Genomic DNA, 13,068 nt, shown 5'->3' with positions numbered 1-13,068 from the left:
CAAATATTTCCATAGAACAATTTTAGAGGAGACTATAAGAGATCTTGTGCAACTTTGCCAAGACATATAAGGAGAAGGGAAGGGATATCAACATTCTTCTTATGATTGACTTCCTAGAGGTCAGCTGATAATTGAGAGGTTAAATTCATCTTTACATAAAAGACTTTTATTATGTTCTAGATTTCTTCAAATAAGAGCAATAGCTAGAACTTAAGAAATCTTATTCCTATTTTGTATTAGGAAACTAGTTTTTTGGGAAGATAATGGTCAACCAACCATATTTCATCAATTTAAAGATCTGCCTAGACCTAGCCCAACTTTTTTTAAAATCTTTTTGGTGAGGGGGTTCCATGTTACGCTTCATTAATCTATGCTTTATCAGAAACAAACATATGGAAAGAATGATAACCAAAAAATATAAATAAAATTGCCACTATGCTTCCAAATAAATTAAAATTAATAAGTGTTATTTTCCTTTTAGTTACTGGTTGGCTTAAAAACAGAACCTTATTGTCATGCCATATTGTTCTTGAAGCATGGAAAAGAGAAACTATGTTATTGTCTTCAATATTAACCTTACGTCTTTCTATATTTCTGTATCCCACTATCTCTTTGAGAAAATCTTTTAATGATTTTTCATTTCACCTCTTTTTGTGAACATGGCTATAATTAATGATATTAGAAATAGTTTTTAAAAATTATATAAATCCTTGCCATTCTAGAAATCCTTACCGATCTAATTTTATGAAAGCGAAACTTTCAAAATCTTTATCTTTTATTTACTGTAAGTTGAAGAATATTCTGACAATCTTTAATGTTATCTATTTTTTCTTCGCAGCGTTAAATTCTCAAGTATCATTTTTATTGTATCAAATCTATTTATAAAATTAACAAACAATTCATATGGCAAACAAAATCAATAAAAATCCACCTTACTAACCAAGTTTAAAGGATATATATATATATATTTTTTACAAGAATGTTAGATCTATATGCATGCACATGCGGTGCATATGCAAAATCATGAGCAATGAAGCATCATGATTTTATATGCCCTTCACTTGCAAATATGCACACATCTAGCACTCTTGTCCACACAAGGTTTTGGCTGTTCAACCCAATGTCTTCTTGGTCATTCGGTTAGTTGATCTTCAACTCGAAGTCCTCTTGAGGATCTCTTAGTTAATTGGAGTCTGAGGAGGGACTGCATAAGGAAACTTAACTCTTAACCTAATCTTTGCTAGATCTCCTCCTTGTCCGTCTGAAATTTGCTGTTATATTCTAGTTTGCGCTCTCTCCATTAGGGGATTGGGGGTGGGATGCTCCCAAGATTAACGCCTTCCCTGAGCTTCCACCTTTCAACAGCCCGCTGGGCCTTCTCCCCCTCGGATCCCCGTAGAACACTGGAAACTCCGCTCCCTTCCCCTTAAAGATAAGAGCTCGGCCCCGGCCTCGCCGAAACCCTAGCTCTAGGGTTTTGATTAGGTTCAATTTCTCCGCTCGATCGAAGTGTCGGCTCCCTCCGATCGCCGGCCATGGCCTCCTTCCGGCCGTTCCCTCCTCCTCCTCCGCCCAAGTCATCCTTCCCTCCGCCGCCGCCGCCGGCGCCCGTGCCGAACCAGAACCCCCTCCCGCCGCCCCCTTCTGTGCAGCCCCCGATCGGCCACCACCAGCCCTACACCCAGCACAACTTCCCGTCCGTTGCCGGCGGCGGCGGCGGCGCTGCTCCTCCTCCGCCCAATTACGGCCGGTTCCCTCCCAACCAGGGAATCGGCGCCCCCTTCGACCCCCAGAGAAATCAGCAGCAGGCTCCTCCTCCTCGGCCGCCTCACCAGCCGCCGCCGCTGCAGTACCCCTACGCCCCCCCCTTTCTCCCGGCGCCGCCGCCCTCCTCCTCGTACCCTCCGCCACCGCCTCCTCCTCAGCCGCAGCCCTCGATGTATTACCCTTCCTCCCAGTACCCTTCTCAGTATAACACTCCGGCCCAGCCGCCCCCACCGCCCCCTCCGCTGCCGTCTTCCCCTCCCCCTAATCCTTCCCTTCCTCCCCCACCGCCTCCTCCCGTCCCTCCTCCATCCGTCCCACCCCCTCCCCCTCCTCCTCCTTCCTCTCACTCAGCCCAATCCATGCCCTCTAAAGAAGCCTCCCGTCCCAGGCATCAGCCGAAGCCATCCATGCCGCTCAAGGAGCAGAAGCCCCCCTTGGGGCCCCCGGCGGCAGCGCCTCTGGCAGGGAGGACTGCGGCCCATCCGGGGGCCCCGAATGGGTCCTCTGGGAGGGTGGAGACGGAGGAGGAAAGGAGGGCTAGGAGAAGGAAGGAGTATGAGAGGCAAAAGATGGAGAACAAGCGCCAGCATATGCTGAAGCAGTCGCAGGCGACTGTGCTGCAGAAGACACAGATGCTGGCGTCGGGCAGCACAAGGCTGCACGGCTCGATGGCGGGGTCACGCATGGCGGAGCGCCGGACAAACCCGTTCTTGGGTGGTGAGAGGATCGAAAATCGGCTGAAGAAGCCGACCACGTTCCTCTGCAAGATGAAGTGAGTTGTTTTGTTTAGTTTCTTTTGGTGAAGATGAGGTTAGCAGATTTGCATATTACTCTGTTTCTGGTCTTATGTGTTTAGACTTGTTTTCTCTTTTGAAATTTTTGAATATATAAGTCATTTTTACACTATACAATTTATTAGTTGTGTAGTCACTGCTGGTAAACCTATTTTCTCATGAGTATGAATTTCCCTTAATAGATATCAATTTATAATCTAGTGAAGAGAAAGAAAGTTCTTTTTTTTTCTTTTTTCTTTTGACATTGCATTTAGTAGGTTGAGGAAATTACTTCAGATATTTTTCTACATACCTATGCTTTTTTTTTTGATTTTAAGTTTCACTTTCATTTGCAGAATTTGGAAGTTGATATATGCATTAGCAGGATAACTTTGCCACCAATTACTTAATCAAGGTTGGAGGAATCGGTACCGGACACCGTACCGGTTCTCTGGCGGTACGGGCTATGCCGGACCTGTACTGGCGAGGGTACGGTACCATGGGAGAGAGAGAAAAAGAGAGAGTAAAGGGGGAGAGAGGCCGACAGAAGCCGTGGGGAGCTTAAAATTTTTTGTGATTTTCAAGTGAAGTCGGCAAGTCGATTTGCCGACTTCACTTAAAAAATTCAAAATTTTTTAAGCCGCAGTTGCACCCCTGTTTCATTCAAAATAGAGGAACCGCCGCGGCCTCCTTTGCCGCAGCCTCCGCCGGCCTCCTGCGGCCCTCCCTTTCCTTCCCTCTCTTGCTTGCTCTCTTTTTTCTTCTCCAACTCCAGCTCCAGCAACGGATCTCGTTTTTGTTGCCGGAACTATACTGGTGAACTATTGGTATGGCTCGGAACGGCCGGAACTATCCGGTTCAGAACGGTTCTGCCGACCTTGCTTAATATAAAACGGAAAGTATTGAATCCCGTAACATTTTTCTATTAAAATGATACACTAATGGTATCGATAGTGCATATTCGAAACTAACATTTGCCAAAAGTTGAAAACCATCGGTACCAACCAGTATGGCTGGTACATATCGGTACTATTTCGACATCTCGGCACTCATAGTGGTGCTAGTTTTGTACGAGAATAGTAAGGTACTAGTTGTACCATTCCATTTGATGTTTTTTGAAACTATATATAGGATCTTCGAAGATTGTCAAAATTCTTTTTATTTATTTTAGGTGACACCCTAAGATTAATGACATTGATGAGATGACCTAGATACTAAAGTGGAAGGCCCACGTTATACTGGTCATGTACTATTGGTGTGTATTCCAAGATATTATTGCGGGTATGATTCTATGATAATGCTCCTTTTCTAGACTTTCTCAATGATGGTTTATCTTTTCTATTTGGCGTATTAGTTAAAATCTCTAGTTCAAGCAAGTGGAGCTTTTATTCCTGGTGTTTCATCTGGCGGTCTTAAAGTCTGAGAATTCCAGTGTTTAATGAAAGAAGATCTCCAAGTGGAATTACTAAAATTTAGCCTAAGCTGTATTACATCAAAATTCTAAGCAATGAAACCTGAACTGAACGACTTATGTCGTGGCACATGCACTAGAGAAGAGATAATAGTGCAATGATTGATGTGATGGCACGTGCTGATCTGTGTTGTATGGTATGTACTATGACTGGACCAGCATGTGGCATGGTTGCGTGCTCAGGCCCCTGCAAGCTGGGGTGAAGTGGTACTGAGCATGGTAATGGATGTAGGGACATTTGGCTGCATGTCACATGCTGAACCAGTGTCAGTTCAGAATGACATCAGGATGCGGTGAATCCTTATAATAGAGAAGTAGAAGGGGAAAGAGAAGGATGCATGAAAATTTTTCTCCTTAGGCATAAAATATTAAACATACAAAGGGTAGCCATGGGATTTGAGATGAAACAAAAAGCATTCAATCAGATTTATAAGTAACTGTTCTGAAAGAGTCCTAACTAGGTTCTTTTTAGAGGATCTTCACTCAAAAATCAATTAACTCCTTAAATTCTACTGACAAGGTTGACAGATACCAAAGATGACGTCAAATCTCTCGCTCTCTCTCCCCCACCTTCTCTCCTTTAGGTTTTTGGGCTATGATCTTGTGGAGTAAGAACTTGTTAGTATCTCATCCTTAAATTTGTCTTGGATTTGTGCATGCATATTGAAACCCTAAATTTCAATATAATTTAGCATTAAAGTCAAACTAGAGTAAAATAAATTATATACTAGAAGGTTTAGATATATTTTTTGCATGATTTGAAGGACACATATTATTGATATTAATATTGTAGACCAAAGATATCCTTGTTGGTGTCTCATTGTAGATATCGATGCAGAGTTCCACTACTTATAAGTTTTTTCACTTATCAGTTCTCTGGAATCTGGACCCTTTCCCATGCTTCACTTATATGCAAGGTCACATGCAATGCATATGCACAATGGTTGTTCATTTTAGTGTACGCTGTAATTCCACTTGACTAAGTTGCACGAGGAGGGCTCTGTGAGATGCTTGATTAGATAAGAATATTTTTGATGTCCGGGAATAAGCGCCAGAAACGAAGACACTCCTACACTTATACATTAATGTCCTAGAATCACTAGAGTAAATAAATATCCCCACATCCAGATGCCTACATATCTAGCATATTCTTCAGTGATTTTTCCATACAACTTTTTTTCTTAAGTGTGTGATTTTAGTCCAAGTGAAAATATAGCTCAAGTGGTCCAAAGACATTTGCAATATTTAAGTGTTCACCTTATGTCAAAGTATAATGATGGTTATTCTTTCTTCTTTTTCCAATACAGGTTTAGGAATGAGCTGCCAGATCCAACTGCGCAACCAAAATTATTGGCTATGAATACTGATAAAGACAGGTACAATATAGAACTTTCAGGGCCCTAATAAATTGTTTCTATACGTTGTTTTTCCATGCTAAATTGTCCCTCATCCCCCCCCCAACTTGCATATTTCATCATCATCATCATTAGTTTCATTTTTTAAATATGCACCAGCTATTTCCTTTTTAATGAATAATTATAAATTTTAAAATCTTTCTGAATACAGTATTTGGTGTCTTTCCTCTTTGCAATTTCTGTACCCAGGGAGACACCTGCGCATTTTTATTTTGCTCATTCTGAATAATTGTAAGCATCATCATGGTTGTTTTGAGTTCAATTGTTCAAAGTTTGGATAGTTTATCTTGTATTGACTTGGAAACTATTTGATCATCTTATCAACTTAGCGACCGGATTCGGTGCATTAGTTCCTTCTCTAATATTTACCCTTCTGTCAATATGTTTAACTTGTCATCTTGGCATCACCATTTTCTTTGTGCGTGCAATCAATGCATGTTGGCACTAGTATCAGTATGAGCTATTGTTTTCTCCCTTGCACTGATTTGATTTGGTGCACCATATGCGTTGCTTGCTAATGTAACAATTAACAAAGGTGTAAGTTAGATTTTGTTTAATTATTTAACTTGAGTTTTATTTTCATATAAATTGCTACCATATCGAGTCTTAAGAGTCTTCCATCTAAGTCTTTAATAAGTCAGTTATGTGCTTGTTATTTTCTTGTATTTTAGAATGGGTTTTTGGTGCTATTTTTCTTGTGGGTTTTTAAGTAATGTACTGAGTGCGATTGTAATCTAAATGTTCTACTTTGATCTAGGTTCGACTACAAAATTTTTAAACTCATTGGAATTGTGTTTTGGAAACACATGATAGCCTTTTATTGGGATATGGAATTCTGTATTTGCTATTTTGGGAAAGTCTTTAGTCCAGGCAAGTAAAGAATTGTTCTTTGATCTGAGATTGGAAGTCCTATTTTCACTCAAGTTGTTTAAGTAGAGTTCTAGATTCAGTATAGGCAAGTTGAGAGTCTTTTATGATTAGAAACATATCTTTACATTTGTTTTTGTCTCTTTTCGCTTTATATTTCTTTTCCCCCGATCAAACCCTCCTCTTCTTCCCTACTTGTACTCTATCTCATTGTTTTGTTATGATAGAAGAACCATTGAGATCTGAAATTTATTTCAACATATGTAAACTTTATTTGTTGCCCTAATGCTGAGGGGCTACGCTGCTCATACAGTCTAGTTTGTAACCACTTGATTAAAGTCTTAGTTATGGATTTTGATCATCAGTGGGTGAAAACATCCACACCAAATACCAGCTTTGCTTCATTACATGGTTGCCACATAGTTTTGTCTTGAGGCCTCTTTGACAGCAATATCTGTAAATAATTGCATATGCTTCTTCTGTTCTTGCTGGTTTAACTGCTCAAAGTAATTATCTAAATCGCTTTCATGTTCTCATTTGTGGGTTTACTTCTTTTTGTCCTCCTGCCTCCCAATAAGCACATGAAACCATTTGCTTGCTCTGCTTATGTGTTCTTTTGGTACACAGTCTTGACTTTAAGGGTGATAATTATTATGAAACAGTTGTGATATTATGCCATATCACATGGTTTGTTATCTCGAGCATCTTTCTGGTTAAACTATTCCTAGCCATCATGCTTCTTTTCCTCCCCATTGCTGAGACGTTTGAAAGAATGATGGAGTGGAATAGGATGGCTATTGAAGTCCTGAAATGAGACTTTTTAGTTGACCTGTTGATGCAGCTCTTGAGGAGAATTCAGCCTTTGTGGGATCAAGTCCCTGTGATGGTCTTTTGCCGACTAAAGATCGAATTGTCGAAACTATAGTTGAACACCTCTGTCCAGCTATCTTTATGGATGATTTGTACTGCTAATTCATAGATTAGTTAAACATCATCATCTTCCAAATATGGCTTAGGAAGGTAGTATTTGCCAAGAAGTGAAAGATCTTGGGTCAACACACAGAGAAGCCCCTCAAAAAATGTGGGCAGTCATGTTTCCTCCTTGCTTTTTTTCTTGTTTCATTCAGGCTTTGTTGTATTTATTTCAAAAGGGAGATAGCCTTATCATATGATGTGATGGTTCTCACATCCTCAGTCATTGACTAGCACTTGGCTGCTTATGGTTCGCTTCATTTAAGTGACTTCCACCATAAGCCATCTGAAATAAATGTCTCACAACATTAAGTTTGATTTGAAGATGATCCAGTGCAAACATTAGCTAACCTCCACCTATTTCCTTTTATTGTGTCTATGTCAGCATTAATGCTGGGCAGCCAATTGATTTTGTACTTCTATTCTCTTTTTCCTTTCTTCTTTTGTGCTGTTTTGAGGACACTTCACACCTGAGACTTCACCATGGATGTTTTGCAAGGTGAACTGACACAAATGCTATGTATGCTTTTACAAGTCTTCCCCATGGTAAGATTGTTCAGTTAGTCCTTCTTTCATAGCATTTCCTTCCCTTTTTTTTTCAGTTGTTGATGCTTACTCCCATTAGGGGCAATTGCCCGGTGCAATGATAAAAGGTTCAGGCAGCCATTTTGTGCAAGAAAAAGGCCAAAGATTAGGTTTGTCCCCAGCTCACCCCTTCTAGGACCATGGATTGTCGGGACCATAAAGTAATTGCCCTCTTTTGATCCTTACTTCCATATCATTCTCACTGATTTATCTCTTTCCATCACTGCCTAGGGTTGGTGGCTTGATCTTATGTGCTTATTTTTTATTTCTTTGTTTTGATTGTTTTTTTTTTGGCTCATTTGCTGACATGATTCCCAGATATGATCTTCTGTGTACTGTTATAGGAATGTGTTTGGGTCTCTAGTGTTGATCTTGAATTTGCTTTATCTTCAAATGTTTGTGCCGATAGACCATTTTCTGTTCAGGCTGACAGTGTTATGTGGGTGTGTATGCATTCATTTTCACTAATTCTCTAACAAATATTTGCACTAAACAAAAATCCTAGTCGGCATTATTCTTTGCTTTAGCTGTTTGCCTACTCTAGTACTGATTTTTTAATGACATCATGAACTTTCATTTGCTAGCGGGCTATTATGTGCTTCTTGGGTGACTTCCTTATCCTGTAGGGCCAAGAAATTAGATGTTTTCTACCTATCCACAGCGAAAGCTGAGTATTAAGCCATGATAAACGCCACCATTGAGGTGGCTTAGCTTATGGCAACTGCTTCATGAAAAAAGAATTTTCCTTGTCACGCACTATATTTAGATAAATTAGAGTTCTATTTAGATCTCACTGAATATCCAATCTATAATGAGTAAGGCAAGGATGTCAAGATCAACTGTCACTATGTTCATCACCAGTATGCTGCTGCTCACGTTGTCCTATCTTCTATCTAAGCCCCAGTTTGAAGATTTCTTTAGGAATTCTTATTACTTCTTTTAATTCTTATTTGGCGACCTCTGAGTTTATGGCCCTTATTGAGTTTGAGGGATTGTTTGCATAATTTTTAGATTGAATCACCAGAGTTGGGCTTGTTATTATTTCTGTCTTGCTGACTTGAAGATACATGTTTGTATATTTTTACGATTATGCCCTAATGAAAAATGCTTGTGTTTCACAGTTCTTTGCAAATTCTCAACACAAAAAGTTACCAGCCAGCTTGTGTCAATCCATTCGTAGATCACCTTGATTTTTTCTTCTTTACATTGGTTTCTTCTGAAAATTCTATTTAACTATTTTCCTAATAATTTATTTGCTAATTTTGTGCCTTATCCAATCTGGGCCCCCAACTTTAATTCGGAAAACTAATTCTCTTTCATGATTCTAATTTTTTCGTGTTATGGTTTTCTAAGGTGTAAAGTCTTGAGACTGTCCTGATATTTGATGCTGCATGAAGGAACCATTTGATGTATGACATACACAGTATATTTGGCAGTTATTTAGCTTGAGGCCTCAACCCAGTCTTAAAGTTGTAGCATGTTACCGAATGCTGCATGTCAGAAGCATATATCAGTTTATATAACAATTCCATATAATTTTGGCACATTTATAATGACCCCATCTGATTCTCAAGCCCTCTGTTCTATGGAACCTGCCACTGTTGTGGTGAGAATGGCGGAGTTCTTTTCTTCTGAAGTAACTCCTGGATCATGTAAAATTTTTGTGGCGAAAACGTTGTGAAAGATAAAAAAATGACTATTTGCAACTTAATATGTTCCAGGCATATGCCTTAATTTTTTGTGGAGAACTGTAACACCTTGACCACTAAAGAAGATGGTTACATTTATTATCTAAATTTTAGTGGTTTTTGACTTTGCTGACTTAGCCGTTGTTTTTCACTTATAGTATGTGATATATGTTGGCATCATTGCTTGCATTCTTTAAAATTGACAAATCCATTGCAGAAATGAAGTGGGTTTTGATTTGACATTTTTGCAGATATACCAGATATACCATCACATCATTAGAGAAAATGTACAAGCCCAAACTCTATGTCGAGCAAGATCTTGGGATTCCTCTTGACCTACTTGACATGAGCGTATACAAGTAAGAAAGCTAGCAGTAACTTTGAACTGGAACTTTTATTCCATTTACAATGTTTTTAGTTGCTTATTTGCACATTTACACCATTCTCCAGTCCTCCCAAAGTGCGCCCTCCCCTTGCACCAGAAGATCAAGAATTATTGCGTGATGATGATGTAGCAACGCCTATCAAACAAGAAGGTATAAGGAAGAAAGACCGGCCTACTGATAAAGGTGTTTCATGGTTGGTCAAGACTCAGTACATTTCTCCTCTGAGCACAGATGCAGCCAAACTGGTAGGTGTTCTTGCTGGCAAGTGAAGGAATTATATGCTTTAGGTTGATCTTCAGTTGTGCTGCAGCTATGCCCATGTTGCTAATTCAATATGCATTGGCAATTCTAGTCTCTAACTGAGAAGCAAGCAAAGGAAATGCGTGAAAACAGAGAAGGACGGAATGCCTTCTTGGAGAATCTTAACAACAGGTACATAAATGTATATCTACTGTTAATAATGAGAGGCTTTACAACAATCATCGAGAACTTTGACATTTTCTTTTGGTGATTGCTTCAATTATCTATGTATCAGGGAAAAGCAAATACAGGCCATTGAAGAATCTTTCAGGGCAGCCCAATTACCTCCTGTCAATCAAACAAATCCTAAATTACGGGCTGTGGAGATTCTACCTTTGTTACCTGATTTTGATCGGTATATTTCACAATTATTAACAATTATGCTGTTTTTCAATATATACTCGCGTTTCGGTAAACTTACGTGGTAGATTGACTGTGCACAATACACTTACTATCATCCATCTGTATACATTATTATCTACTGATTCTGTCTACTCTAAGTAAATGGGGGAGTTGCTTCAGTCACTTCAATTCTTGCTGGAGTAATAGTTGAAACAAAAAAAATCCTAAGCATATCACTTGAAATCTGATATTTAGGGCTCAATACTGCTATAATTTGTTCATTGCTTATAGTATAAGTCAAGGTACGCCATACCGTACTGAACTGGGCAGTACGAAGTGTATTGTACCGGTATATATTTAGTACCGGTATGCAGTATGGGGGGCGTACTGACACTCGGCACGCCGAACCGGCTCTCATACCAGGTGTACCGACATAGTAACAAGGTGGCACCGGTATGAAGCTCGATATCGAGACGGTGTACTTTGATATAAATGCTGAGGTTAAACAAGCAAATTGAAACTGCTACACTGTTCACATATTTCACTATTGTACCTTTTGGTAGAAGTTAGAGCAATCTTGGAATAATCCTGTATTTTCCACTACCATTAAAGAAACATTTGTTGCCCGGTGCCAGACAAATTTGCGGGTGCTAGGCTATCATTCAGTGATAGATGTAAGGTGAATTTAACAAGATCTATTCTAATAAACCGTTTAAATCTTAGATGCATTATATATGTAATGTGTCTCCGTAAAGTAAACAAACTTTTCTTTTTGAAGAACAAGCATTAAAATTAAGTAAACAATGTGAAAAAACTCTAATACTACTTTCTACATTTTTGTTTTAAATTTAAATTGTGTCCAACATGACTTTTTGTGAGATAGAAAGGTTTGCTGGAAGAATAAGTTAGATTAGATGATTTGTCTGATCTAATGTTTGTGTTGGGCTTCATTTTAGTTATGTTTGTAAACTTATTCCTTGTTGACCTCTGACTTGGTTAACAACAATTTACTATAATAGGTATGATGATCAGTTTGTTATGGTAAGCTTTGATGGAGATCCAACAGCTGATGCAGAGCAGTACAACAAGTTGGACAGATCTATTCGTGATGAGTATGAATCACAGGTGAGTTGTGTTCAAGATGGGCTCACATGTCTGCATTATTCACCTATTAAAATTATGCATCATTGTTTAACACCAGATATTCTATAAATTACAATTTTATTTGGCAAATTTATTTCTTGCTCTTTTTGGCTTATAGTTGTGGCTTGTAGGTGGATGCAATTTCCTGTATCAGGCCTTGCCTTCTTCCCAATTGTCTAGACTTGTTGCATAGAAATTTGGAGGATCATGCATTGTTTGCATGAGTAAAAAAATTTAAAATTGCATAACCAAATTAGTTCTCTGCCTGCTGACTACCCTTCAAGTTTTATGCTTGGCTGCTCTCCTATATGGAGGTGCCTTGAGCTAGGAATTCAATACCAATTCAGAGGGTTGACACAAGGTCATGAGCTGGTCTTTAACGCATTTTAACTTTAATGGATTGTAAAGTGAATGCTAAAGCTGACCCCACATAGATGAGATAAGGCTGCTGGTTGAAGTTGATTATATCAATTTGTTTTTGTAGAACTATATTTTGCCAGTAACAACTGCATTTTGTTATATTTCTTAATCTACAAACAATTGTGTCAATTGATCAGATAATATAAAACCTTCTCTTATCGCATTTAGTGGGGAACTGCTTTTGCATGCAATTTGGATTCCTCCTGCTACTCCCTCTTATGGTCTTCTCTATGCTTCAATCATATCAATTTTGTCCTATCATTTTGTAAGTTAAATCTTTCTCATCTTGCTTGTTTTGCGCTGCTAAAATATAAATATTTTTTTTCTTCTTTGCACAACAAAGTCAGCAATGCTTCTGTATACGTTTGTGATGGCAATTTAACTTGACTAATTTCCACAGTGGACTTGGTTGTTGTTGGTCCCACTTTACCACAATATTGATTAGTTGTAGTTCTTTATGTGAACTTCTTCTCTCTGTCGATGTGGGGTGAATGCTGTCAGTTATTGGTGCATCTTGTGGGTTAATCCTTGGGTATACTAATGCAGTGAATTGCTTTGTTCTTACATCTCTGTTTTGTTTTTAAACTTTAATTGCTCCTTCATCCTCGGTGCATATTATGCTCCTTTGTAGGCTATAATGAAAGAGCTTTTGTAGTAAATGGTTCGGATCCTGCAAAACCCAGAGAACGTTTTTGGCATACGGTTCTGCACCTGAAGAAGGTAACATGTTACTGTTGTTCCTACTTTTAATACAATGATGAAGCATCTTCATTTTGTGATGTTAGCTGGATCATATAGTGTGGATACTTGCATATTGTCCGCAGAAACAAGGTTCGCTGTACCGATCGGTACCGGTCGGTACCGAGCGTACCGTACCCGTACCGATGGGTACGTATCGGTACACCAATGTCGGTACGCCTGGCGTACCGCATACCGTAC

The 13,068-nt window shown here is 39.1% G+C and overlaps 1 protein-coding gene across 1 annotated transcript; it reads left to right on the top strand.

The window, feature by feature from the left end:
* The first annotated feature begins 1,244 nt into the window (after nucleotides 1-1,244).
* On the top strand, nucleotides 1,245-12,830 carry LOC103712257 (protein PAF1 homolog). Its single transcript, XM_026806622.2, has 8 exons — nucleotides 1,245-2,539; nucleotides 5,319-5,387; nucleotides 9,790-9,897; nucleotides 9,989-10,169; nucleotides 10,277-10,356; nucleotides 10,460-10,579; nucleotides 11,586-11,691; nucleotides 12,761-12,830. Exons 1-8 carry the CDS (start codon nucleotides 1,536-1,538, stop codon nucleotides 12,782-12,784), a joined length of 1,692 nt encoding a protein of 563 aa, XP_026662423.2. The 5' UTR covers nucleotides 1,245-1,535; the 3' UTR covers nucleotides 12,785-12,830.
* The last annotated feature ends 238 nt before the right edge of the window (nucleotides 12,831-13,068 follow it).

Source organism: Phoenix dactylifera, chromosome 17 (genome assembly GCF_009389715.1).
Source record: "Phoenix dactylifera cultivar Barhee BC4 chromosome 17, palm_55x_up_171113_PBpolish2nd_filt_p, whole genome shotgun sequence".
Taxonomy (NCBI): Eukaryota; Viridiplantae; Streptophyta; class Magnoliopsida; order Arecales; family Arecaceae; genus Phoenix; species Phoenix dactylifera.
Note: the sequence above shows the minus strand (reverse complement) of the source record. Positions and strands in the feature narration are given on the sequence as shown.

Bases quoted from the DNA above. Each gene is read 5' to 3' on its own strand.
- LOC103712257 (XM_026806622.2), top strand. From the start codon at position 1,536: ATGGCCTCCTTCCGGCCGTTCCCTCCTCCTCCTCCGCCCAAGTCATCC. The intron at 2,540-5,318 runs GTGAGTTGTTTT...TTTCCAATACAG, and splicing joins ACGTTCCTCTGCAAGATGAA to GTTTAGGAATGAGCTGCCAG. The intron at 10,580-11,585 runs GTATATTTCACA...TTACTATAATAG, and splicing joins TTGTTACCTGATTTTGATCG to GTATGATGATCAGTTTGTTA.